Source organism: Paroedura picta, chromosome 8 (assembly GCF_049243985.1).
Source record: "Paroedura picta isolate Pp20150507F chromosome 8, Ppicta_v3.0, whole genome shotgun sequence".
NCBI lineage: Eukaryota > Metazoa > Chordata > Lepidosauria > Squamata > Gekkonidae > Paroedura > Paroedura picta.
The window spans coordinates 14,000,150-14,024,326 of NC_135376.1; the positions used below are offsets into that span (position 1 = coordinate 14,000,150).

Consider the following 24,177-nt stretch of genomic DNA (forward strand, 5'->3'; position numbering starts at 1 on the left):
AAGACCAGTAAATTACATACATCTTCCCTTATACTGAGTCAACCCATTAGCCTCCCCAGGTCAGACCTGTCTGCTCTGGCTGGAGGCAGTTCTCCAGGATCTCCAGTGGAGATAGTTTACATAATGTACTGCCCAGTTCCATTTTTAATTGGAGGTACCAGGGATTGAAGCTGGGACTCGGCCACAGATGTCGGCTGGCTTCGAGGCACCACCAGAGAGGAGGGGCATTCGGAATGGCACTGGGAGCCTGCCTTTAGAACTTTTATGTAGCTCCAGTTCTATATGTGCAACAGAAACAGACGGCAAAGCATAAGCTTTTACTGTTCAATAGAGTCTAGTACTGGCCTTCCCCTGGGCCACTGATGTTGTTTTGTTTTCTGCCTCTCCGCAGACTGGGGACAAAAAACGCTCAGGCCACACCGCCAGCAATGGGTTTGCAGGCCATGTCAATCTTCCCGATTTGGTGCAACAAAGTCACTCGCCTGCAGGCACACCGACTGAGGGACTCGGGCGGGTCTCCACCCATGGCCAAGAGATGGATTCTGTGTCCGAAGTAGGTGATGGGCTCATATCGGCTTCCTTTTGGCTTGTATTAAGATCCTCCTCTGAAGAGGCATTTTGATAGATTTTGCTTCTTTCTCTTCCCTCCCTCCCTCTCTGTCTGTCTTTTTTATTTGCATTCTACAATTACAGTTATGGACAGAATTAAATTCCTCTCTGCTTTGAAAGGGACTGGAAAATAACAATATTTCTAGGTGTTGTTCTGCTGGTAGCTGCAAAACTCACAAATTAAGCTTGTTGTACTTCCTGGGAAAACCTCCTGTGTTTGTGCAACGTTTACGATGTTGATCGTGTTAGTACTCATTGACCAGCATCTGTTAACACAGGGATCAGTACTTTGCATCTGCAAAATTCTCTAACTACGGATCTGAATTTCCATGCACAGATATATGCAGTTCCGCAGCCCTTAATTCCTGAGTATCTTAGATTTAAAGACATTCCAGAATATGTGTGAGCAAATCCTAGTGAAACCTTAAAACATTGGGGGGGGGGGGGGCTAGATAAACTTTTCCCACTGATTAAGGTGAGACTCTCATAGACTGCAGCGCATATTGTCCCCACCCATAACTGGAAGAAGCAAAATAGTTTGTACATATTGGCTGGGGTCCTGCCTAGAATTTCCATGAGTGTTCCACTTCTTCTAATTCCCTCCTCCCACAACGCCCCTAAATGCTCCCCTCAAATGCTGTCCCTAGGGATTGGAATCTCCACATATTGCTTGAGAGGTAATAGGAGATCTCCTGCAGGGGAGGGCGGGAAAAGGCAAAAAATCAGCTCTGTTTTTGTGCTTATGGAAATTCTAGGCAGAATCTGAGCCAATAAGGTTTTATCTGATTTTTGCCATCAAGTCATGGCTGACCTATGAAGAAGAAGAGTTGGTATTTATACCTTGCTTTTCACTACCTGTAGGAGTCTTAAAACGTCTTACAATCACCTACCTATCCTTTTCCCACAAGAGGTAGGACTGAGAGAGCTCTGGGAGAACTGTGACTGGCCCAAGGTCACTCAGCTGGCGGCATGTGGAGGAAGGGGGAATCAAACCAGATTAGAGGCTGTAGCTCTTCACCACTATGCCAAGCTGGCTTTGACCCCATGAGGCAAGAGAGGTTCAGAGTGATTTTCCATTGCTTGCCTCTGCATCACAACCCTAGTATTTCTTGGAAATCACCCTCCCATACTGCTACTTGCCAGGGCTGACCCTGCCTGGCGTCTGAGATATGACTAGATCAGACTAGCCAATAAGGACTACTGTGGAAATGGCCTCATTCGTGTAGCTTGGGAATTTGTTTCCAGCACAGGCATCTTCATAACATATGCAATAGTCACTGAATGATCACACCGCCAGGGTTTGTAAGCCGACATCCCTGACTCTCAATAAAGGTCTCAGAAGCGAGAAATACTCTGCTGCATATCCTCTCTCGAACTCATCAAGGTTAATCCCGTTCTTGCTCTGCTGTAAGGTGGAGCTGCCCTTTCCGGAGAGCCACGTGGTGGCCTCTAGGCTCCACTGGCCTCCCTGAACCTAAGAGAGAAGCTGGCCCTTTTTAACCCAACCAGCTATCTCCCTGCAGCCAGCAGGTATCAGGTGTGACGGCTGTCGGTCTCTGGCTTTCAACCTGGATCACAGACGTGGTTCCGGGCCTCTGCGGCTTTTGAAGTGCATCCTGGGAAGAGACATAAAATAGCACTGACGGAAGGGAATATTTATCCTGTGCTGGAAGCCCGGCTTCTTGCGATCAGAGGGGGGCCCTGATAGAGGTCATAAGTGTAACATGCCCTGACTAAATGGCACAGCAGAAAGCAAAGTGGTTCCACTGTTGCCGCTGAAAAAAACTCTTTCCCTCCTGCTGCCGAGACAAAAATTGAGTTTTCCCCTGGAAAATCTTTGTTTTCCCCTGGAGCATCTTTGCTTCCTGGTGCCTGCAGCACAAGGGGCTTCGATAGGAAACACCGTAAATATGAAACAATCTATATTTCTACTAATGAGCTAAGTTTTGCCGGACTCCGTAAGAAGGTTCTGCTAACTGGCCAAAATAAAAGTCCTCTTTGTTTGGTGTTGAAACGTATTTGTTTTGGTGGTGGTGGTTAAAAATGTTATTTATTCAGAATATAGAAATGAAAAGAATATTTCATTTACAGAAATATTAAGCTGACGTATCACAAAATGTCTTATATAGTCTTCCATTGTACTTGTCGTTTCCCACCTCCCGAGTCCGTATTTCCATTGTTTACATGCGCCTCGTATAAATCAATTATTTCTTTCCATCTCATTATATCAGTCGATATAGTCTAATATTAGACTGCGCTTTCTATTAAAATCTGATATTGATCTGTTTTGCATCCAGTAGGAATGTTTTGCCATTGACCCACATTCTGTCAACTTATTTAACTATTATGCAAGTTCTGGCAAGGATTCTTTTGTCCTTCTTGATATATATAAGATCCTGCCAGCTGTTCCTATATCTTTAACAAGGGAATAGACTTTTGGGGCCATTTAAATATCCCAAAAAAGATGGAGAATGAAATACAAAATCCACGTTTTCTGAAGTCTGCTCAGAGAGGGCAAGGGTCCCAGATGCTGAGGGACTTGGAAATGTTCTGCCTGGAGAAAAGAAGGTTGAGAAGGGACATGATAGCCCTCTTTAAGTATTTGAAAGGCTGTCACTTAGAGGAGGGCAGGGAAAGGCTCCTGTTGACAGAAGAGGATAGGATCCACTGTAATGGGTTTAAATTATGTTTAGAACAGCACCTGCTAGATATCAGGGAAACATTTCACAGTGAGAGTAGTTCAGCAATGGAATCAACTGCCCAAGGAGGCGGTGAACTCCCCCTCACTGGCAGTCTTCAAGCAGTGGCTGGACAGATCCTTATCCGGGATGCTTTAGGCTGATCCTGCATTGAGCAGGGGGCTGGACCAGATGGCCTGGATGGCCTCTTCCAACTCTATGAGTCTGCCATTACATGCCAGAGTGCCAGCTTGGAAATGAGGATGCCGATGGCAGAGTGCAGGAATGTGCGTCTAGGCAGGCACCGTCCCGTGCAACCTCTGACGCCTCTGCTCAGTGTGAAAGAAAAACCCTTGGCTCACACAGGAACAGCTAGTCCCATGAGCCCTCATCAGCCACAGCACTCGGACTCTCATTGTGCCTCACCAGCCACACAAAACAATGTGTTGCATGCTGTCATTTCAGGAACAGGGCCTGCCTGTCTGTCTGTGCATAGATGGGAAGAGATCAACAGAATGACAGTGAATGCTCAAAACGCGATGGGTGTGGACATTCACCTGTCAATTAAAAAAAAATACAGACAGATGTTCTGAACATCAAAATGCTCAGAGACCCACCAGTGAATGCTGACAGTGATCTACATGGGATTGTCAGCGTTCGCTTCTGAATGCTCTCTGGGTCTCAGTCAGCAAGACTATTTTAGTCTGGGATGGTCAGTGTTCATGCAAGGAGGAAGACTTTTATATTCTCTCTATGTGTGTATCTCGTACCCACAAAGTGTGTGTGTGTATTTTGATGTCTTTTGTGTGTAATGGATAAAATATTTGTAGAGTGCATTTTCCATACTGGGAGAGTTAAGGCTGATCCTGTGAAGGTTTGAGGGGTGGCAAGTTACAGTGGATAAGCAATAGGGTGGTGGGTGTCCTGCATGGTGCTTGGGGTTGGACTAGATGACCCAGGAGGTACCTTCCAATTCTATGATTCCAAGTGGCATGCCTTTGACTGTTTAAGTCATTGAAATCGGTCCTCGGGAAGGTTCAGATCTGGGGACAGAATTTCTAGAAAAGTGGAAGCCTTAGTCCTTCTCTCTTCTTTTAAATTGTGGTTCTCTAGATTTGTTTATTTGTTTTAGAATTTATGGGCTACAATTACTATGGACTACATTTACCATGAGACACTGCGGCTTGGCCATGTTGGCAGGGGCTCATGGTAATTGTAGTCCATGGACATCTGGAGAGGCGCAGTTTGGTCATTCCTGTTTTAAAGAAACTCCTGTGCTGAATAAATATGCAATTTGGGGATTTCTGAAGAAGGTTAAGCTTCTTCTTGGCACTTCTGCAGGACCTGCTTCTATAACCTGCTCATTATTCAAGACCTTAATTTGCATTTTGTATCTCTACAAGGTATGATGGGGATAGTATATTGTTCTGGGCTTTCCCCTGCAAGAGAACAGGGAGTTATTTCTGATTTGGGCATTGCCCCTGCATATGTGAAAATGCAAGGATCTGACAGAACAAAGAGACAAGATGAAGGGTGTTTTTTAATTCACAAGAAGCCAATGGTGTGTGGAGTCAGGCCAGTCACTTTTTCAAATGAGTTTTGTCAAGCTGGCCCGGTTGATGGCAGGTTCTTCAGCAGAGCTTCAGATATAAGGGTTGGGGCCAGCACACATGTGCACAGAGCATCTTTTGGTTTCTCTTCAGGCAGTGATGTGCAGCTGAGTATGTGAACTGGCAGTGCCTCTCTACAATTTGAAATGACGCTAAACGGTTTGCATTGGGATAACAAAAATTCTTTCTCTTTCTGGTGTTTGACCTGCATGCATCATCACTTGGGACTCATTAAGCACAAGTACTCCGGACTGACCCAGAGCCCTCATTCTTCCACACGGCTCATCTTGTCTGTGCCTGAGCTACAGCCCTTGTTCTCATCTGATCTGGAGTTAAGCAGGGGAGCCTTATTACTCCCTTCCTCGGCCTGAAACACATCTCTGTTCCCTGATCTTTGCAGTATGGTATGGGGAGCAGCACAAAAGCATCTTTTACCCCCTTTGTGGACACCAGAGTGTATCAGACCTCCCCGACTGATGAAGATGAAGATGACGATGAAGAGTCTTGTGCTACAGGTAAACTAGAAAGAAATATCAGAAATATGGGATGTTAGAAACCTAACGGGCATGAAGCGTCTCTGGAAAATGACCATGCATTCACACATCTTTGCTTTCAGATTATGGTGCAATTTCATGGCAATTGCCATTTCCAAAGCATTCATGAGGGTGTGGGTTAAACTGAAACCCATAGCATTAGCAGCGGGTGTGCATGATTAGCAAGCCTGAGGTCAGAAGCTCTCCTTGTGTGTATTGCAATCATATCACTTGTATTATCAACGTAGAGAAGAAGCACATTTTCCCACCAGCCACATCCTGCTGTTTCAGTCTAGCAGCAAAGATGCTTAATAAAACCTCATTCATTCATTCATTCATTCATTCATTCATTCATTCATTCGTATTGTATACCGCCACTTCCAGCAAGCTGGCTCTCAGCTGTTCATATCATATAGGGTTGCCAGCTCTGGATTGAGAAATACCTGAAGATTTGGGGGGGTGGATCCTGATGAGAGCAGGATTTAGGGAGCGGAGGGACTTCAGTGGAATAGGATGCCATAGAGTACGTCTTCCAAAGCGGCCATTTTCTCCAGGGGAAGTGATCTGTCACCTGGGGATCAGTTGTAATCCCAGGAGACCTCCCACCACTTGAAGATTAGCAACCCTACTCCCTACTGCTTTTTCGTTTTCCTGGCCACCTTGTGTTTGTTCGCTATGAGATTTTGTTCATGAAGAGTCATGCTGGGAGGTGTGGCAAGTTAAAGAAAACAAAATTTGTTTCATAAATTACAATTGTAGAGAAATTAAAGGCTTTTAGCTACATGGCTGACTGGGAAATAAGAGTGAGAAGTAGGACATCAGCTTGAAGTTCTTAGCAGGTAGCAAAAGGGAAGGACGCATACCCTTTTGAGCCTTTGCTGTCCCCGTAGGAGCTGACAAAACGAGTACAAATGTGCCCTTAAACTATTTCCCCCCCCCCCAGAAGAAACTCACAAATTGCCGTTTGTTTCCAGCATTGTTCACCAGCGAGCTGCTGAGGCAAGAACAGGCCAAACTGAATGAAGCCCGGAAAATTTCAGTAGTGAACGTGAACCCCACTAACATTCGTCCTCATAGCGACACGCCAGAGATCCGAAAGTACAAGAAACGCTTCAATTCAGAAATACTTTGTGCAGCGTTGTGGGGTAATCTGTTAATTGTCTTTGTCACTGTGGAAATGACATGTGCATATTGTTTATTGTCTGTGTTTATTTCCTCCATTTCTGCCCCACCTTTCTCCCCAGCCGGGACCCAGAGTGGCTTACAGCCTTCTCCCCTTCTCCATTTTATGCCCACAAGTCTGGTGAGGTGGCCTAAGGTCACCTGACAGGGGTCTATGGAAATGTGGGGGTTTGAACGTCAATTTCACGTATCCAAGTCCGACATTCTTAACTGCCACATCATGCTGAGAGAGCAACATGTCCCAAAGACAGAATTCTTGCACAGAGAGACTCTGGCAATGCCCTCAGAGGCTCTGGGGCTACAGCCAGGCTACCCAGACACCTTTTGAGAGATTTAGCTCCTCCTGTTCTGCCTCATGGGAAATGTTCAGGTAATGAATTAAGACATAACTCAGGTGTGGAGAAGATACGTGGGTTTAATATGACAGTTTTGGAAAACATTAAAGGACGGCAAATATGAGTTATTTGTATTTTTGAAACCCAGACAGGGCACCGTTTGAATTCACTGAATTCAGGTCCGGAGGTGTTTCGGCCCAATCCTGACTCCCGTGCACGTGAATAGCCAGGGCTGTGATTAGTGCATACAGTGGGGGGCATAAAGGTTTAAAGCAGGGCTAGTCAAACTGCGGCCTTCCAGATGTCCATGGACTACAATTCCTATGAGCCCCTGACAGCAAAGGCTGGCAGGGGCTCATGGGAATTGTAGTCCATGGACATCTGGAGGGCCACAGTTTGACTACCCCTGGTTTAAAGAGATGCCATGGAAACAGCAGCTTTCTGTAGTCCTGTTTAATGGCCAAAGTGCATAAGACATTTGCTTTTTTTGAGTATGGTCCGGTTCCTTGAACCCATCTGGTTTAAAAACCAAAACCTTGTAGAGTTTGGCCCTAGCGCTCAATTGAAAACGTCCTCGGTTTCAGTGGTCCAGATCGTGATTTCTTCTGCTTGCTCCATGTGCAGGTGTAAACTTACTGGTGGGAACGGAGAACGGGCTCATGCTGCTGGACCGGAGCGGCCAAGGGAAGGTGTACAATCTGATCAACAGGAGGCGGTTCCAACAGATGGACGTCTTGGAAGGACTCAACGTCCTTGTCACAATCTCAGGTACAGCAACGGGCTCGAGTTCAGAGCTCACATTTTCCTTCTGGTTTCTGACCGCAAAAAGTTCTCTCTCTCTCTCTCTCTGGCAAAAGTGGAGACATAACCTGGCATCTAAGAAGCAACCTCGCAAGGGTCTCACAGGGTAGCGAGCATGCTACAGAGAGAAGGCAGAGGATGCCAAGTCCCATGCCAAAGCCTGCCTAGGAGGGTGATCGGAGTGAAAGGTCTTTGGGTAACAGTTTTCTGTTCAAGTGAAGCCCTGTTTGCTTTCCATTATGGTAATGCTGCTGATGATGATTCTTAGCTCCATGGGGATTCTGGTGGGTGGTGCCAGAACATGATTCAAGTACTAGGACTGCACTGGGGGGAACACCCACTCAACACCCCCCCCCCCATTTTTACATACAGCAGACAAAAAAGGGATCATCTGTGGCCATGCGCCATTGGCTAGGTCCCTCTGAATTGGTCAGAATTGACTGGATCCCACAGCACATTGACTGAGACCATGCTCATTTTGATCCTACCTCGAACCTCAATAGGATCATGAACATGGCCACATACATAACAGTGATGATGGTGAGAGTGATGATATAACTTTATTTTTGTAGCCCATCCTTCCATGCAGGCTCAGAGCAGGTAACAGCAAAATCAAAACAAAGTCAGAACATTCAATCAATAAATTACAAACAATAAAACCTTCCTATTAGTTTTTACAACTTGTTCATAGGTTAAAATCTACCTCTTCATTTAGTTAAAATCATCCCGAGGGAAGGGGTGGATATCTTCAGATGGTTCTCCACTGAGATTCCAGATCGGCAGGCCTGTATTTTGATGGTATCAATTCCCTGGACTCAGCCATAGGCCTGGAGGAACAGCCCTGTCATGCAGGCGCTCTGGAATTGTTGAAAATCCTGGAGGCAGAGCGTTCCACCTGGCCAGGACCAAACTTGCCAAAGCCAGTTTTACTTCCCTGAACAAATTTTGACAATGTGATCCTCGTGCTCTCAGGGCTCTTCTTATTTTTTATGTGCATGTCTGTGACCTCGCTGGATGTGCATGGGGCATCTGCAGTTGTTTGACTGCTAGACGGTACATGAGTATTTTGTGATCTTTGTCTGGGTTAAGTGGGTTGCTTGCTTAAGACCCCGGAATGACAAGACTGGAGGCCGATTCCCAAGTTACTCAAGGCAACTGCAAACAGAGTAGCGGCCTGCCAGGCAAACGAGGAGCAACCGTGGAACTATGTCAGTTAGCAGAAAGAGACAATAGGTTGACCTCAAATGGAGCCGCCAAAGAGGGAAAAGGGAGGGTGGGGAAGCAGCGATCATGCCTCTTGTGGACTGGATGTGCGTCAGCCGGTGTCTAGTTCATGACAGAATGCGTCATCTTGAATCCCGCTGATTTGTTCACACCTTGCTTATCTCCTTGATTCAAAACCTTTTCTAGTCACCACCCTTATCATTAAACAAATCAAGCAAATGTAAACATGTCTTTACTTTTCATATCTTTTGAATGCTTGAAATCTCTTTTCCACATACCTGAGATGGACCTGTTGCAATCCCTGCTGCTATTCCTGCTGTGCACCAGGGGGGACATAGGCAGGGAGGCAGTCTCTCAGGTACACCAATCCCAGACCACAGATGGCCTTAAAGGAACAATTGTTGCAAACCACCAAGAAGCCACCTTCAGTCACCTTGCATTCATATGCAAGGTCAGCACTTTGATTAATTCCCAAGTTAGACAACACAGCAGGCAATCAAGGGGCATTTAAGGTGACCGGATTGTCCCACTTTTGGAGGGACATCTGGGGGCACCTGGCAAATTGTACTTAGGTTGAAATTAAAAATATATATACTACAATACTATTTATGCATTCTATGCATTCCATGAAACTTTTTGTTGCTCCATATAGACCAAATTTTTAATCAAGACACCCCCCTGGTCAATGGTGTCCTGCTATACCAATGTTAAAACCTGGTCACCTTAATTTAGACCAGAGTGAATGTCCTGAGAAACTCCAAGCAGCAACATTGGCACTCATAAGTGGTGGATGGTCTCTTCATGGCTTAAAAAATCCACAAACCTTGTTTCCACAGGAAAGAAGAACAAACTACGAGTGTATTACCTTTCATGGTTAAGGAACAGGATATTGCACAACGATCCAGAGGTGGAAAAGAAGCAAGGTTGGATCACCGTCGGGGACCTGGAGGGCTGCATACATTATAAAGTTGGTAAGAGCAAACCCAGAAGCACCAACAGCATATCAGGTGCCTGTATAATGAAAGCCGTTGCTAGGCAACATGCCTTCTTGCGTGTTGGATGTTTTGATGAAGGGAATGGCCACCCCTTTCCCTCAGTAGCCAGTTAGGACCATGAATACCTTCAGGCTGATCCTTGGTAGGCAACGATCAAGTCTGGTAACAAAGTCCCCAAACAGTGATTCTGTGGACTCCATCCTGGATTTTTGCCCAGGGCTCCAGAATCACTAAGAATCTCCCTTGGCCTATATTGCGCATGTGCAAAGCAAGCTCACGAAATCTGTCATGCGTAGATAGCGACTTTCAGAGGCATGCTGAACCTCAGTTCACACTATTAGGGAAATTATTTAGATTCTACTGACTTAGCCTTGCATCTGATCCATGCAACTGTAACCTCCAAAATAATAGGAATAATAACAACAGCCCTTCCCAGCTGGCACAGGGCAGGTCGAAGAGTTATGCAATTAATTAAGTTACATGGATAGACATGTTTACAAAAAATGTTTTAAATTAACATTTATCATTTAATTATACAATAATAATGAACCATCTTCTTTAAGCCTTACTTAAAAATATGTGGGCTGATAGGAAGAGCACCAGGCTACTGGGCAAGCAAACAACTCTTTATTAGTGGTCTCAGCAGTGAGTACATGTTGTAGCAGCAGACAACTGGACTGGACCCCCCCCCCCAAGAAAACCTCAACTTGGATACAAAAAACAGACAAAAGAATCACCCATGGCTGCAGGCAATAGGCTGGATCAAACCACATTCGTTTAAATTGTTTTGAATTACTAAAAGATAAGAGGCCAAGGGCTTAAGAATATTTGGATCAGTATTTGGTTTTTTCAGTAGCGGGTGTACCACTGCCTCTTTTAGTCTCTCCGGGAATGCTCCCATTGTGAGAGATGCTTGTAATGTATATAAATTACTTTTAAGGAATTGGGATTTTTATGCAGGTATATTGTTATGTGATCTGCCTTGAGTCCCAGAAGGAAGGTGGACTATACATCTAATTATTATTATTAATAACAATAAGGGAATGGCAGATTTTTGTCAAAAAGCTATACCCAGTAGACATGTATGCAGTCTGATTATTTGGAATCATAGAATAATGGAAGGGACCTCCTGGGTCATCTAGTCCAACCCCCTGCACTATGCAGGACACTCACATCCCAATCGCTCATCTACTATAACCTGCTATACTATAACCTCATCTACTATAACCTTGAGCCTTCACAGAATCATTTTCCTCAAGAGTTTTAACAGAAAAGAATCAGTGTCCTTGGAAATGCTGTCTACCAGACTCTAATACCATCAAGTTGGTTTTCCAGTTAGTACCATTCAGTTAGTACCTAATGGCGGCCAGATAATACCTTTATTTATTTATTTATTTATTGAATTTGTAGGCTGCTGCTCTTGGCCCAGCCAGCTCATGGCAGCTAACAACATTAAAACAAATTGTAATAAAACAGCCAGCAAATTCCCACACACACCATTGTTTCCAGGGCAGTGATGCTACCCAGGGCATTTTAGAGGAGAGGCTCGCAATCTTCCTCCCGACCAGGCCTCAACCAAATGCAGGCCCTGCAGAACCGTGTTAGTTCTGTCAGAGCCCTCAGCTCTTCTGGGAGCTCATTCTACCAGGCAGGGACGAGGACCAAAGAGGCCCTGGCCCTGGTCAAGGCCAGGCGAGCTTCCTGTGGGCCAGGGACCACTAGCTTATCAGAATTTGCGGAGCGAAGAGCTCTGCGAGGGGCATAAGGAGTTAGACAGTCCTTTTCTCATGTTTTAAAAATGTCATAAAGAATGTAGATACTGTGGTGTCATGTCTTTAAAAATAAACTGGTATTGGGCTTTCCAAGAAAAAATCCTAGGAGAATAACAGTCCTAGATATTGAAATCCAGTCACTTGTTAAATATTAATATTTGCTACTCTCTGGGGTGTGTTTTTTCAACTGGGAGCCTCTTGAAAAAACAACTGTTTTAGTTGTTTCTGCATTTAGAATTAATCTTTCATCTACACCGTAAGAACCCAAACTGGTTAGCTTATACTTCAGACCTACAGATGCTTGGAATAGTCATGCCATATCACCCACATAAAATAGAATTAAAAGGCCTTGTTGGATAACAATAGGTGTGTGACAAACCGGTCAGCTTTGACGATGTTATTGATATACAAATTGAAAAAAACAGGGAGATAAGAGAGAATCTTGCTGAACTTTCTGAAAGGCAGGGAAAGACTCTCCAGTTTGGTCTTCCAAACAACATCTATTTTTAACTTTAGTACCTTGATATAATCTAACAGTAGCCGTAATAGATTCTCTCAGTAATCACAGTTTCCTTCTGTTTCTGCCACAGCCTACCAGAAATTCTATCTATCTATCTATCTATCTATCTATCTATCTATCTATCTATCTATCTATCTATCTATCTATCTATCTATCTATCTATCTATCTATCTATCTATCGTCTGGTGAGTGTAGAGTAGCCAGGAGATTTAAGGATTATCTGGCAGCCAGACAAGAGCTGTTGGGAAGTGGTTTGCCATTGCCTGCCTCTGCGTCATGACTCCTAGAGTTCCTTAGAACAGGGGTAGTCAACCTGTAGTCCTCCAGATGTCCATGGACTACAATTTCCATGAGCTCCTGCCAGCAACGCTGGCAGGGGCTCATGGGAATTGTAGTCCATGGACATCTGGAGGACCTCAAGTTGACTACCCCTGCCTTAGAGAAACTCCATCCAAATCCCTGGGGGACTCCCCCCCAAATACTAGCCAGAGTCAACCCTGCTTAGCTTCCAAGATCTGACAGGACCGGCCTTGCCTGGGCTGTCCAGGTCAGGGCTCTAGAAATACTGCAATGGTCAAATTTGAACCCATAAAGGGTACAAGATTATTATTTACAGAAGTAGTCTCCTTCTCTATCAAGTGAGACAAAACCAAACAATGGCCAACTGCACTGCATCTTTGATGAATACCTGCTTGTCCCCCCCCTCAAAGTTTCTGGTGCTTCTATTCATTGTATCGATTTTAAACGAAAATAAGCTTCATAATTTTACAGTGACTGATAATTCCGTGGATCCTGTCTACTCCCTTTGTTCTTAAAAATAGGAACTATCAGTAGAGTGGATACACCCTGAGTTATTTATCATAGAGAATAATAGTGCCAATAATCCAGACCACCTTTTTGGATTTGATTGTAATAGGTCTATTTTAGTGCCATACCTATTGCATTCCCCAGTTTCCTGTTCTTAATTATATATTTTATGGTCTTAATAGGCCCTGTCTGCCCAAACTCAAGCTCTCCAGTCACAGCCAAATTCTCAATCCTACATGTATGGCCTCAACATCAGAATCTAAAGAACTAAAAAAAGTAAACCATGTAGCTGGAGATGTGCAAAAAGGAATAAAAACACTTAGCATTCTGTAAGCAACGTAGCAGGATTGGTTACTGTTCCCACCCTAAATAGCAGATAACAAGGTTCTGTGTTTCATAATCACAGCTGTTCTTTTCTGATCGCCTGATTGTGAATTCCTCTCAAGTTCCACAGGTGGATCTGACATGCAAAATCAATCCAATCATTCTTCCTTTCTCTTAGCTGGCTAAAATAAGTTAATTGGTAAACAGATTTACGCAGGTCTATGAACAGACTTCAAATACTGTAATAGGTTGAACTATCATTCACCGAAAGGCATTCTCATAAAGAGCAACAGTTCTAGGAGTGATTTAAATGACAACTTCTTGTTGCCTGTATGAACAACTTGGGTTTTCGGGTAAAGGTGTGAAAAAGAAATATGTATGTTTTTTTAACATATTTTTTCAACAGGTTAGTAATAATCATAGAATCATAGAGTTGGAAGGGGCCATACAGGCCATCTAGTCCAACCCCCTGCTCTACGCAGGATCAGCCCTAAGCTGATCATAGGTTATAATAATCATAGGTTATATTGAACAAATACATCAGATCTGTCACAAATTAAGAAAGTTTTATGCCATCAGCTTAATGAAGCAAGTCCACCTTCAGAAATCTCTCCATTATCAATAGAAGCTAGCAAGTATCACTGTGACATGACTGTTCATTATAAAGTTAAACACAGGGACAAAACTGTAAGGTCGCTTGGGCTTTTAAAAATTCGTCCATATCAGATTTAGTTTGGCTTAGCTTATGCTCCTTAGATCAACATTTTAAATCAGGACATATCAAAAAATGGAGGCCACATTTCCTGGGATTCCATTCCCTTTAAGCGGGATGAAAGAGATGCAAATGTTTAAACTAAATACATGAATAAAACCTGCTAGCTGGGATTTTGCCCATTCTTAGGAGCAGCACTAATGCTTCAGCTAACAAGGTGATTTCAGCTACCCTTCCTTGCAAGTAAGCAGTTCTCTTTTGTCTGAATAAATGTGGATGTCTTAAAAATCGAGCTTTGTTTCATTTTTAGTTAAATATGAGAGAATCAAGTTCTTGGTGATTGCCTTAAAGAATGCTGTAGAGATATATGCTTGGGCTCCTAAACCATATCACAAGTTCATGGCATTTAAGGTATGTTTCATGTTACAAAAAGTCTTGGCATTATTCATGCAGGTGTCGTCTCTTACAAGGAAGTTTATCATTAGCATTCTTGTTACCTACTCACCCCTATTCGTAGCATGTTCTCCCTGATGGTGGGAGATCTGCCACTCCTCTGCTTTGCTGGGCAGCAAGAGGAAAATGGCTAACAAAATGGGGGTGGGGGGAACCACAATTAGTGTCCCTGACATGATGATGCAGCCCAGAAGATACATCTGTCTATCAGGTGAAACTCTAGAATTTGCCCTGAACTCTGTCGTTATGGTCGAATAAAGCATCAGCCAGTTCTGGCACAATGACATCACTTCCTGGTCATAGAATCATAGAATTATAGAGTTGGAAGGGGCCATACAGGCCATCTAGTCCAACCCCCTGCTCAACGCAGGATCACACAGTGACATCATTGCCCCAAGGCCACCAATTCCCCACCACCATGTATAAGTTCCTGCCTCCCTCACCGGTTACAAGGCATTTCCTGGCCCCTGTAGTTGGACTCCAGCCACCCAAGTAAACAAGGCAGGACAGGCAAGTCTCTCTCCACCAGCCAACCAGGCCATAGTGCGATTGTGTTACAATTTCAGTTGCATTTAGGTGCGTCAGTTGCATTTAAGTGTGTGTGTGTGTGTGTTTCCCACAGTTTTTAATATTTCACTGGATTTAAAAAGGAAAAAAAATACCTAAGAATGGTAATACCCGCTTGCTGTTGAAGTCCCCTTGTTCACTTTTCCTGGTATGCCAGCTGTTTAGTGATAAAGTATTTCATAGTCCTGTTTACCTTCTTACCTTCTAGTTAAGGTTGCCAAAATCCAGGTGAAGCCTGGAGATCTCCCAGAATTACCGCTGATTTCCAGACTATGGAGATCAGCTCCACCGGAGAAAATGGCTGCTTTGGAGGATGGACTCTGTGACACTATATGCTACTGAGGTCCTTCTCCTTCTACCTCCAAATCTCCAGGAATTGCTCAATGCAGTGTTGGCAACCCTTGTGGGGATTGAGGAATCTGTGACCATCCTCTTCCCTTTCACCCAACTGAATCCAGTGATGTCCCTTGCATAGGGATGCCAGTCCCTAGGTGGGACTCTTGGAATTATAGTTCGTCTCCAGACTAAAAAGACCAGTTCAAAGTCTCCAGGTATTGCCCAACCCAGAGCTGGCAACATGCCTATCCCCTTTGCAACATGCCTATTCCTCTTAGAACGTGGCCAGATGTGTGAGTGCCTTCTTGGCCATCATTTCACCTACTTCTAGATTATCCAGGGGTGGCATTGAGAATTTTACAGCCTCCTGAACTAACACGGAAATGAGTCCCTCCGGGAGCTTCCGAGACCAGCAATAGAGGTTGGTCTATCTTTAAAGACAGGACGTGGGACAAATATCTCATCCATCCAACAGGTGAAGTGGATGGATCTGTTGTCAGGAAACCTGCTACTTCAAAGGAAGAAGCCAAACATTCCTCCCGCATTTTGCATCCTCTTTGCGTGATAAAGAGTTAAATCCCTGCCTAAACATATTGAGACAATGAGGGTAATGAGATAAGATAAAAGATAATTACGTTCTTAAAAGGTATGGGGGAAGCCCAAGTGTGTTCTATGATAGCATGCTGTGGATTTAGGAAATCATTTGTGTGCCACCAAATTGACTGAGTGGGTTTTAAAAGTCTTTTGCAGATCTCCAGCACAAGCCATTTCTTGTTGATCTCACGGTAGAAGAAGGTCAGAGGTTGAAGGTTATCTTTGGGTCACACACTGGTTTTCATGTCATCGATGTGGATTCGGGGAACTCCTACGACATCTATGTACCATGTCATGTGAGTCCATGTCATGTGAGCAAGCTGGATTATTGAGGAATTGTAGACCATTAAGTGGCATTTGCTAACTATCTGATCTAGGAAGGAGCTTAGGATCAGATCCTATCATCATGGGGAATTAATCTGTTCGGGGAATTTGCAAGGGAATTTGCAGGGAATTTCCCTGAGTTGCTCCATGGTTTTGAAATAGCGGGGCCACAGTCCTCCAAGTTGTTTCCTTCTGGTCCCAACTGTTGGAGGTTTCTCAGCCCTCCAAGATGCTGGAGTCATTATTCATGCTCTCAGTCAATAGTTAGTCTTAATTTTAGTATGAGTCGTGCACTTTTTAGAATATTTTTGCACATAAACCACCTGGAGCAAATTGGTGGTCTAAACCTTTCAAAAACGAATTCTCTCCTGCCCATCGACTTAATTAGGTCCCCCAAATTCTAGTATCAAAGGAGAAAAAGGGCAAAAAATTATCTTTGTTTTTTTTTCTCCATCCCAAGCATAATTTTATAAACCTCTATCCTGTCCCTGCCTCCCGGGTTGTTGTGTTTTTGCCACCAAGTCACAGCTGACCTATGGCGATCCTGTAGAGTTTTCAAGGGAACCGGCCAAGAGATGTGGTTTGCTATTGCCTGCCTCTGTGCGGGAACCCTAAACTTCCTTGGTGGTCCCCCATCCAAATACTAACTATGGCCAACCCTGCTTACCTTCCGAGATTTGACAAGGTCAGGTTACCCTGGGCTATTCAGGTTAGGATCATGTTCCCCCCTTGACTGAAACATCTCAGACTGTTTAGCTTTTTCCTAGATCAAGTATTAACAATGTTAAACTGTATATTTTCAGTTCTGCAAATTAGTTTTCCTCCACTGTCTGTTTGCTAATCTTTTGCATTTAATTATGATGTAGTGCTGCTCCTTTATAATAAAGGTGGCTGACTCCTCAGTTCTTCACATGCCTTGATAGCTGTTCATGGCAAACTAACCATATCTTATGGCTTACTAGATGCATCAGCCCTTATTTTGTTAGCAGGTTGTGTCTAGCTTTCTCTTAGCATGGCCCATAACTTGGCAGGTGTGCCTCAACCCCCAAAAGCACATGTTGTCCAGGACTGATTTAGGTATACTAGCCATTATTAGCACATATAGCGAGGAGAGTTTACCACTTATGAGTGAATTTTGATTTAATGCACTGGTGCGTTCTCTTCCGTATGTAGATTCAAGGCAATATCACGCCGCATGCCATTGTTATATTGCCCAAGACGGATGGAATGGAGATGCTTGTGTGCTATGAGGATGAAGGGGTCTATGTCAACACCTATGGGCGGATTACGAAGGACGTGGTGCTCCAGTGGGGAGAAATGCCTACCTCAGTGGGTATGTCAGTCCTGCCCCTTCTCTTTAGCCATTCAGAATGAGGTGAGGCATCTAAACTAGAATTATTTTCCCAGGTAATTTAATTAGATGGACTTCAGATGCTGGAACCTGGATGCTTTTCAGGCGGTCTTGAGCCTGTTTTTGGGGAAATTTCCACTACACAGGGCAGTGTCTCTGGAGAAATAGCTAAAATTCTGGGATGGGTGGGTGGGTGGATGGATGGATGGATGGAGTAAATGATAGTTCTGTATAAAAAAATATACTTTTATAATATGAAGAAACTGTAAAACTATGTGGTAACTGTGAGGGCTGATTTGGAGGGGAGGCTGGAAAAAGGGAGAACTGGCTACTTGAATTCTGTTATCAGAAGAGCTAGTTTAGAGGTAGCCACCTCCCTTAGACAGAGTAATTACTAAATAGAATAAGAAAGTTGGTTGTCTAACCAAATGCCCAGTTGCATAAGAAATAAAAATATTAATATAATCCTTATAAATGTTTAATTCTTAAGCAGTTTTTATTTTGGATTCTTGTTCCTCTTTGGTCTCACTGTCTGTCTATCCCATGCCTAATATAAACCAAATGCTCAGAGTCCAAATAAAAAGTGCGGTTTACCACTGCAGGGAAGTGGCACTAACCGAAAAAAAGGTCATGTATAGAAATACATATGATCCTCATAATGGTAGTGTGGCAAGAAAAACTCGAAGGTAAAGAGTCATAATATGTCTCCAATTTATGTTTTGGCAGCATACATCCATTCCAATCAAATAATGGGCTGGGGCGAAAAAGCGATTGAGATCCGATCAGTGGAGACGGGACATTTGGATGGTGTATTTATGCATAAGCGAGCTCAACGGTTAAAGTTTCTATGTGAAAGAAATGACAAGGTAAGCCCACTTTAAAAGCTGTACATGTGCAGAGTCCACACCCTTGACCATCTAACACAGGAGCGGCAAAACTGTGGCTCTTCAGATGTCTGTGGACTTCAGTTCCCGTGAGTGCCTGCCAGAATCATGCTGGCAGGGGTTCATGGGACATCTGGAGGGCCACCCCTGAATTTTAAAGACTGCCAAGAAGCAAATCCTTATCCATGGTTCCTCTATATATTTGTGAAACAGCCTGAGGGGTGGAACGTGTCCGACTGTCCAAGTTGGAATAGATTGGCCATGCCCCTGCAACTCCCACCCTTTGTCCCTGGTCTCTAGCCACTTTGCTCTCAGATGCACCTCAGTGCCTGGAGCCAGCAGTAGGTAAGGAGAGAGGCCCTGGGCAAAGGGTGGTGGTGGAGGGCCTGCTAATGAGGGCCTCTTGGCCTGCTAAGCAGGGCCTGCTAACAAGGGCCTCCTGTCCTGCTAGGCTGGGCCTGCTAACAAGGGCCTCTTGGCCTGCTGGGCTGTCCCTGCTAATGAGGGCCTCTCAGCCTGCTAACTGCCTGCAAAGGAGCTCTGTCCCGCACCTGCTAACAAGCTGGCCAGCCCCCACCTGCCCCCCTTGATCAGGCTGTGAGCTGCGGCCCAAAGCCACCTTAAGTTCCTGACCGGGGAGGGGACCCTTTCAAGGCCCGTTCTTAGAAACGGGCTTTGAAGCTAGTAATAATATAATCTGTTCTCAGCTGTTAAGATAAGAGTAATGTGATAATTAAACAAAATGCATAAGAAAAATAGGCAATATGTTTTGGAATTAAGTTGATTATCCAGCAATTAAATTAATCAGTATGTTTTCCTCCCAAACAGGTATTTTTTGCGTCCGTGCGATCTGGAGGAAGTAGCCAAGTTTTTTTCATGACCCTCAACAGAAATTCCATGATGAATTGGTAACACAAGAGCTCTCGGTGCTTACCTGACCTTGAGGCCAATGTTTTTAATCTTAGACAACATTGGGACATGCGGACTAACCCTTTAGAAGGCGGCCAAAGGAGACATTGTGGGACATGTTTGCTTCTTTCCGTGAACACACTCACACAGACACACTCGGAGAGTACCACACACCTTTGCCGTTGTGGTTTAGAAGCAGAGATTTGTTCAAGATCTCTGGAATGCGACACTGTATTGGGGCCGACGTGGAGAAGCGTGCAAGAGGTTTAGCGGAGGAAATCTCTTTAGGTCTTCAGATTAAGCTGTGATAGAGTGGGTGATACGTTTTTGTTTTGTTTTTTTAAAGACAAAATTTACTTTTTCCTTGTCCCTCAGTTTGTAAGGATGGGGACGGAACTAAGTGTCAGAGTCTCTGTTTTTAATTTTGTCTGCCTGCTAGCACTGAATATATAGTATGTTGTAAGGTTACCGATTAAAACTGGTGAGAGACAGCACAATAAATGTACCGTTTTCTTTGTGTTGGAGGCCCTAGCCATTGAGCTAGTTAATTTTTGTGATTTTTTTTTTTGCCTTTACCAACATTTCTGAGGGTTACTTGGCAAAGAGAAGAAAAGAAAAAAACCCAGATTGACCAATTTCCAGTGAGAGAAACGGGATTCCCTCTCCCCTTTTGGGGAAATAGATTCTAAATGGCTAAACAGCTAGCCTTAAACTACAACATCTTCAGGGTACCATTTTTTTCCTCATCAGCTTGTCAATCCAAACTCTTTAGATAATGGTGCTCACTGAGAGTTCCAACAGTGTTATTCTGGGCTGCCATTCCCAAAAGTTGACCTTAGTATTTCTTTGCCTTTCTTTAAGCTATAACATGAAAGGCACTGGAACAGAATGGCAGGCAGAGAAGTGAACGGAGATATAACAAGATTCTGGAGACCGGCTAGCTAAAGAGTGTGCCGGGCAATTTGATGGACGAGGCTGGGATATGTTGTGCCGGGGCCGGCCAGATGTATATAGTTGCACTTGCTTTGAAAGGGTGGTCATTGCAGAGACTCTTTCCCTCCCCCCTTTCTTGCAACTCTCATTGAACTTACCAGGAACCAAAAGCGTTTAACCCTTTGCAAACTTGGACTCCCAAATAGTAGTGGATATTTGACCTCTTCTTTGTCTGATGGGTTCCTCTTCAATATATGGAGGGGAAACTTACCCTTTGGCTTAAGGAATATGAAAGGAGTACAATACAAGAGGGAAATATGGCAGACTTTGTTGGCCAAGAGCCAAAGGCTTAGAATTGCCTTTCTGCTCCTGTCCTGCCCCCTTTTGCTGCTCCTTTATATATAGAAACCATCACTGTATTCAGAAGTCTGTATGTATTCAGTTGGGGTAATCCTGTTCCTCGTATGCTCTGTTCAAACGATTTCCAGTATTAAGTACATTATGTACAGTGCTTCTTCTTATGCTTTCTCCAAGCATGGATTCCCCTCCATTGGTTTGTAGATGTAACATAATTGGATCCGTGTTGCCGTTTTTAACCTACCTCATTTAGTTTTTGATTTAGCCTTTTATCACTATCTCCAGAGATTTTGACCAGTGTTTAATGAGAACACTGTCCGTGAGCGATCATTAGTGGTGGTGGCCAGAAATAGCCATCAAGTGACTTGCCTCTCCCCTCCCTGATCCCATAATGCCACGCTTCTCATAGCATAGGACTAGTGCAGGGGTAGTCTACCTGTGGTCCTCCAGATGTTCATGAACTACAATTCCCACGAGCCCCTGCAAGCAAATGCTGGCAGGGGCTCATGGGAATTGTAGTCCATGAACGTCTGGATGACCACGTTGACTACCCCTGGACTAGTGGATCCCTCCATGCGCCCCCCACAGCACAACCCAGTGGGGCTCACTGCTAGAGCCTCTTTGAGTGGCAGCTGCAGTTTGTGCAGGCTTGTGGCTTCAGGTCAACCCCCCCACACACACACAAAGACACAAAGGCTGGCTTGCAGTTCTTGTGGCAATTTCTGCCTCTCCCAGAGGCCCTTGTGCCGGGAGCTTCAGCTGCCCGAAGGAGTCCCACAAGGCTGGCCTTTTCAAGAAGGCTCCCGCAGTTACTAAGTGTATGCGCACGCAGGGCCTTCCTTGACCACAACCTGCCTTGTTTGTATGCTGAGTGAGAAAGGGGTCCACCTCAATCACTCACCCTGACCCCACCTCACTGCATTATATCCCAGGAGAAGCAGTAAGCAGGACAAATCTAGGCCATGTGCACTGCGAAACAGGAATCCAGTGCAGTTGGGACCCTGTGGCAGTATAATTATCCAAAAATGTGCCTGCCTTTGGTTCCATATCCAGCTCCTTTAAAAGCTCCCTCTGCCTATAACATGCTAGCTTTGTGCAACATGAGGCATGGCTCTTGGGAGGAGGGGATCTATTGCTGTTTTTTCAGGCCTTTAGAAGGGGCTCCAGCGTGGAGACATTAATTCAGGCCAACCGTGGCCTCCCCTCCACAAATGGAGGAACACTCACAGTATGGGTTCCTTTCAGGAAATAATATGTGGCTAGAAAAGGACAGACTTTTGGGTCAAGGGTTTAAACGATAGTCAAGCAATTACCGCCAGGAAGAAATGACTCTTATTAAATGTAGCCATCAGCCTCACTATTGAAATGGAAATAGGAAAGTACGGTCAAACAATAGATCTTGGCCCCCTTGTTTCCTGCTTCTCCCCTTCTTGAAGATATAGGTCTTTCATGGTCAACATCAGGGGTAGTCAACCTGTGGTCCTCCAGATGTCCAAATGCTGGCAGGGGCTCATGGGAATTGTAGTCCATGGACATCTGGAGGACCACAGGTTGACTACCCCTGGTCAACATGACTATTTGTGTAAATGAGCAGCCCGTTATTAGCACTTCTTATCCTCACTTTGCCCCCCCTCCCATATACACACCCTATTTTTAAAAAACGAGTTGGTAGCTGAATATGCATTAATTCCTGCAGGAATTTGGTGCAGAGAATGACAACAGGGAGGGGCAAAGGGTTTCACCCTAACTGAAATACCTTGTTAGCTTAACTTAATTTGCCCTGGTTGGTTCTTCCAGGTGAAAGAACAGAAAAGGCAACAGTACTGATGTGAAATCTCCCTCTGGGGTATATTAGCCTAATTGGCTGAACGCAGTTTTCGGTGGCGGTGCCATAGCAAGTGGCAAAAACAGCATCAGCAGCTCTCCAGATGCCAGTTGGACAGGGGAAGGGTTTGGTTGGCCAGCACAACAAATGATCCAGAGGGAATTTTACACTTTTGTCTTAGTGTCCATGAAGAGGGCACGTTTTTCAGTCACACTTGAACCAAAACGGGTCAGAAGCATCATGTGTCTTCTTTGGCCGGAGCAGGGGGTCCCTTAGTCCAATAACCCACCACCCTCTTTAAGCAGCCAAAATAAGATATTCACAAGCCATTTACAAATGCGTTCTGCCCACCTGTATTAATTGCTGGCTTTAAGCCAGGGGTAGTCAAACTGCGGCCCTCCAGATGTCCATGGACTACAATTCCCATGGGCCCCCTGCCAGCATTTGCTGGCAGGGGGCTCCTGGGAATTGTAGTCCATGGACATCTGGAGGACCGCAGTTTGCCTACCCCTGCTTTAAGCCATCCATGGTTCCTTTGGTGTTTTTTGTCTGAGGGTAAGTCTTCTGACCCGCACCTCGATAGCCTCGGATGGTGGCCTCTGTGGAAGTGTCTCCAACCCCGTCCATTCTTATCTCCCCACCCTGATTACACTGTTCCTCTTCTGCAACTTCTTGTGTTGATGAGTTTAAGATGTTAAGCAGCGATGTGTAGGCAAAATCCACTGTCTTGAGTCCGGTTGACATCGAATGCCTCCTCAGCTCTCATTTCCTGTCCCCCCTCCCAATTTTCTGCGGCTGTTACTGAGAGGACCACATGAAGGAAAGAAAATAATCATTACATCTAATTGAGCAATAATGTTTCTGTCTCGGTTAAGACACTGCTTGTAATTGCTGGGTACTGGTATGAGCCGGAGAAATCTTCATGGCAAAAGGACATCTGCCACCAGCTCTCTTCTGTCTTTGCTGTGGTTACCTTTTAAACCGGAAGCTTCTTATTAAATTATGTTGGAAAATTCAGCTGGTCTGTTCGTACTGGTGTTTTTTCCCCACCTTCACTAAAAAGGCCAAGTTTCCAATACGGATTTGTATAAAGTAATGTGGATCTAATTCATCCTCTGCGTGAAAGCTTTTCCCTGTGGTCCACTTCAAAATGCAATGATAGGGAGACTCAGATTTGCCCAGCCTCCACCCCCACCCCACCTACCCCGATCTCATGCGCTGTTTTGGTCCCCACCGCGAGAAAAAGCAGGTATAAAACGAAGCAGGGAAAAGAAATCTTTAGATCTCTTCACCGCGAGGCAAGAAGACTGAAACGGCACGTGACAACAGATGCTAGAAGGTGCTGTGCTGTTTTGTCCCGTCCTGTCTGTCCCGTTTTCTGGAATTTTTAGTGGCACAAAGCATGCTGCATGAAGATTGCATGGTTCCCAATGAAGTCTAGACTCCTAGAGTTGGAAGGGGGCCATACAGGCCCTCTAGTTCAACTTCAGGCTCTGGGGCCAGGAACAATCAGCAAGTAGGTACCTGCAGAGTGCAAGACCC

At 44.7% G+C, this 24,177-nt stretch overlaps 1 protein-coding gene across 6 annotated transcripts in view; it reads left to right on the forward strand.

Moving 5' to 3' along the window:
- TNIK (TRAF2 and NCK interacting kinase) overlaps positions 1-23,652 on the forward strand; it is a 315,869-nt gene extending 292,217 nt beyond the window's left edge. For 5 of the 6 annotated variants that reach the window (XM_077348406.1, XM_077348408.1, XM_077348410.1 and 2 more), the window contains 11 exons: positions 392-553; positions 5,298-5,412; positions 6,405-6,575; positions 7,572-7,715; positions 9,809-9,943; positions 14,413-14,513; positions 16,199-16,348; positions 17,550-17,709; positions 18,454-18,593; positions 19,440-22,275; positions 22,361-23,652. In XM_077348406.1, coding sequence (XP_077204521.1) covers positions 392-553; positions 5,298-5,412; positions 6,405-6,575; positions 7,572-7,715; positions 9,809-9,943; positions 14,413-14,513; positions 16,199-16,348; positions 17,550-17,709; positions 18,454-18,593; positions 19,440-19,523 — 1,362 coding nt within the window. In that variant the 3' untranslated portion in view covers positions 19,524-22,275; positions 22,361-23,652. The remainder of the gene's footprint in view (positions 1-391; positions 554-5,297; positions 5,413-6,404; positions 6,576-7,571; positions 7,716-9,808; positions 9,944-14,412; positions 14,514-16,198; positions 16,349-17,549; positions 17,710-18,453; positions 18,594-19,439; positions 22,276-22,360) is intronic. The other variant, XM_077348407.1, reaches the window with a different exon arrangement.
- Positions 23,653-24,177: the final 525 nt, after the last annotated feature.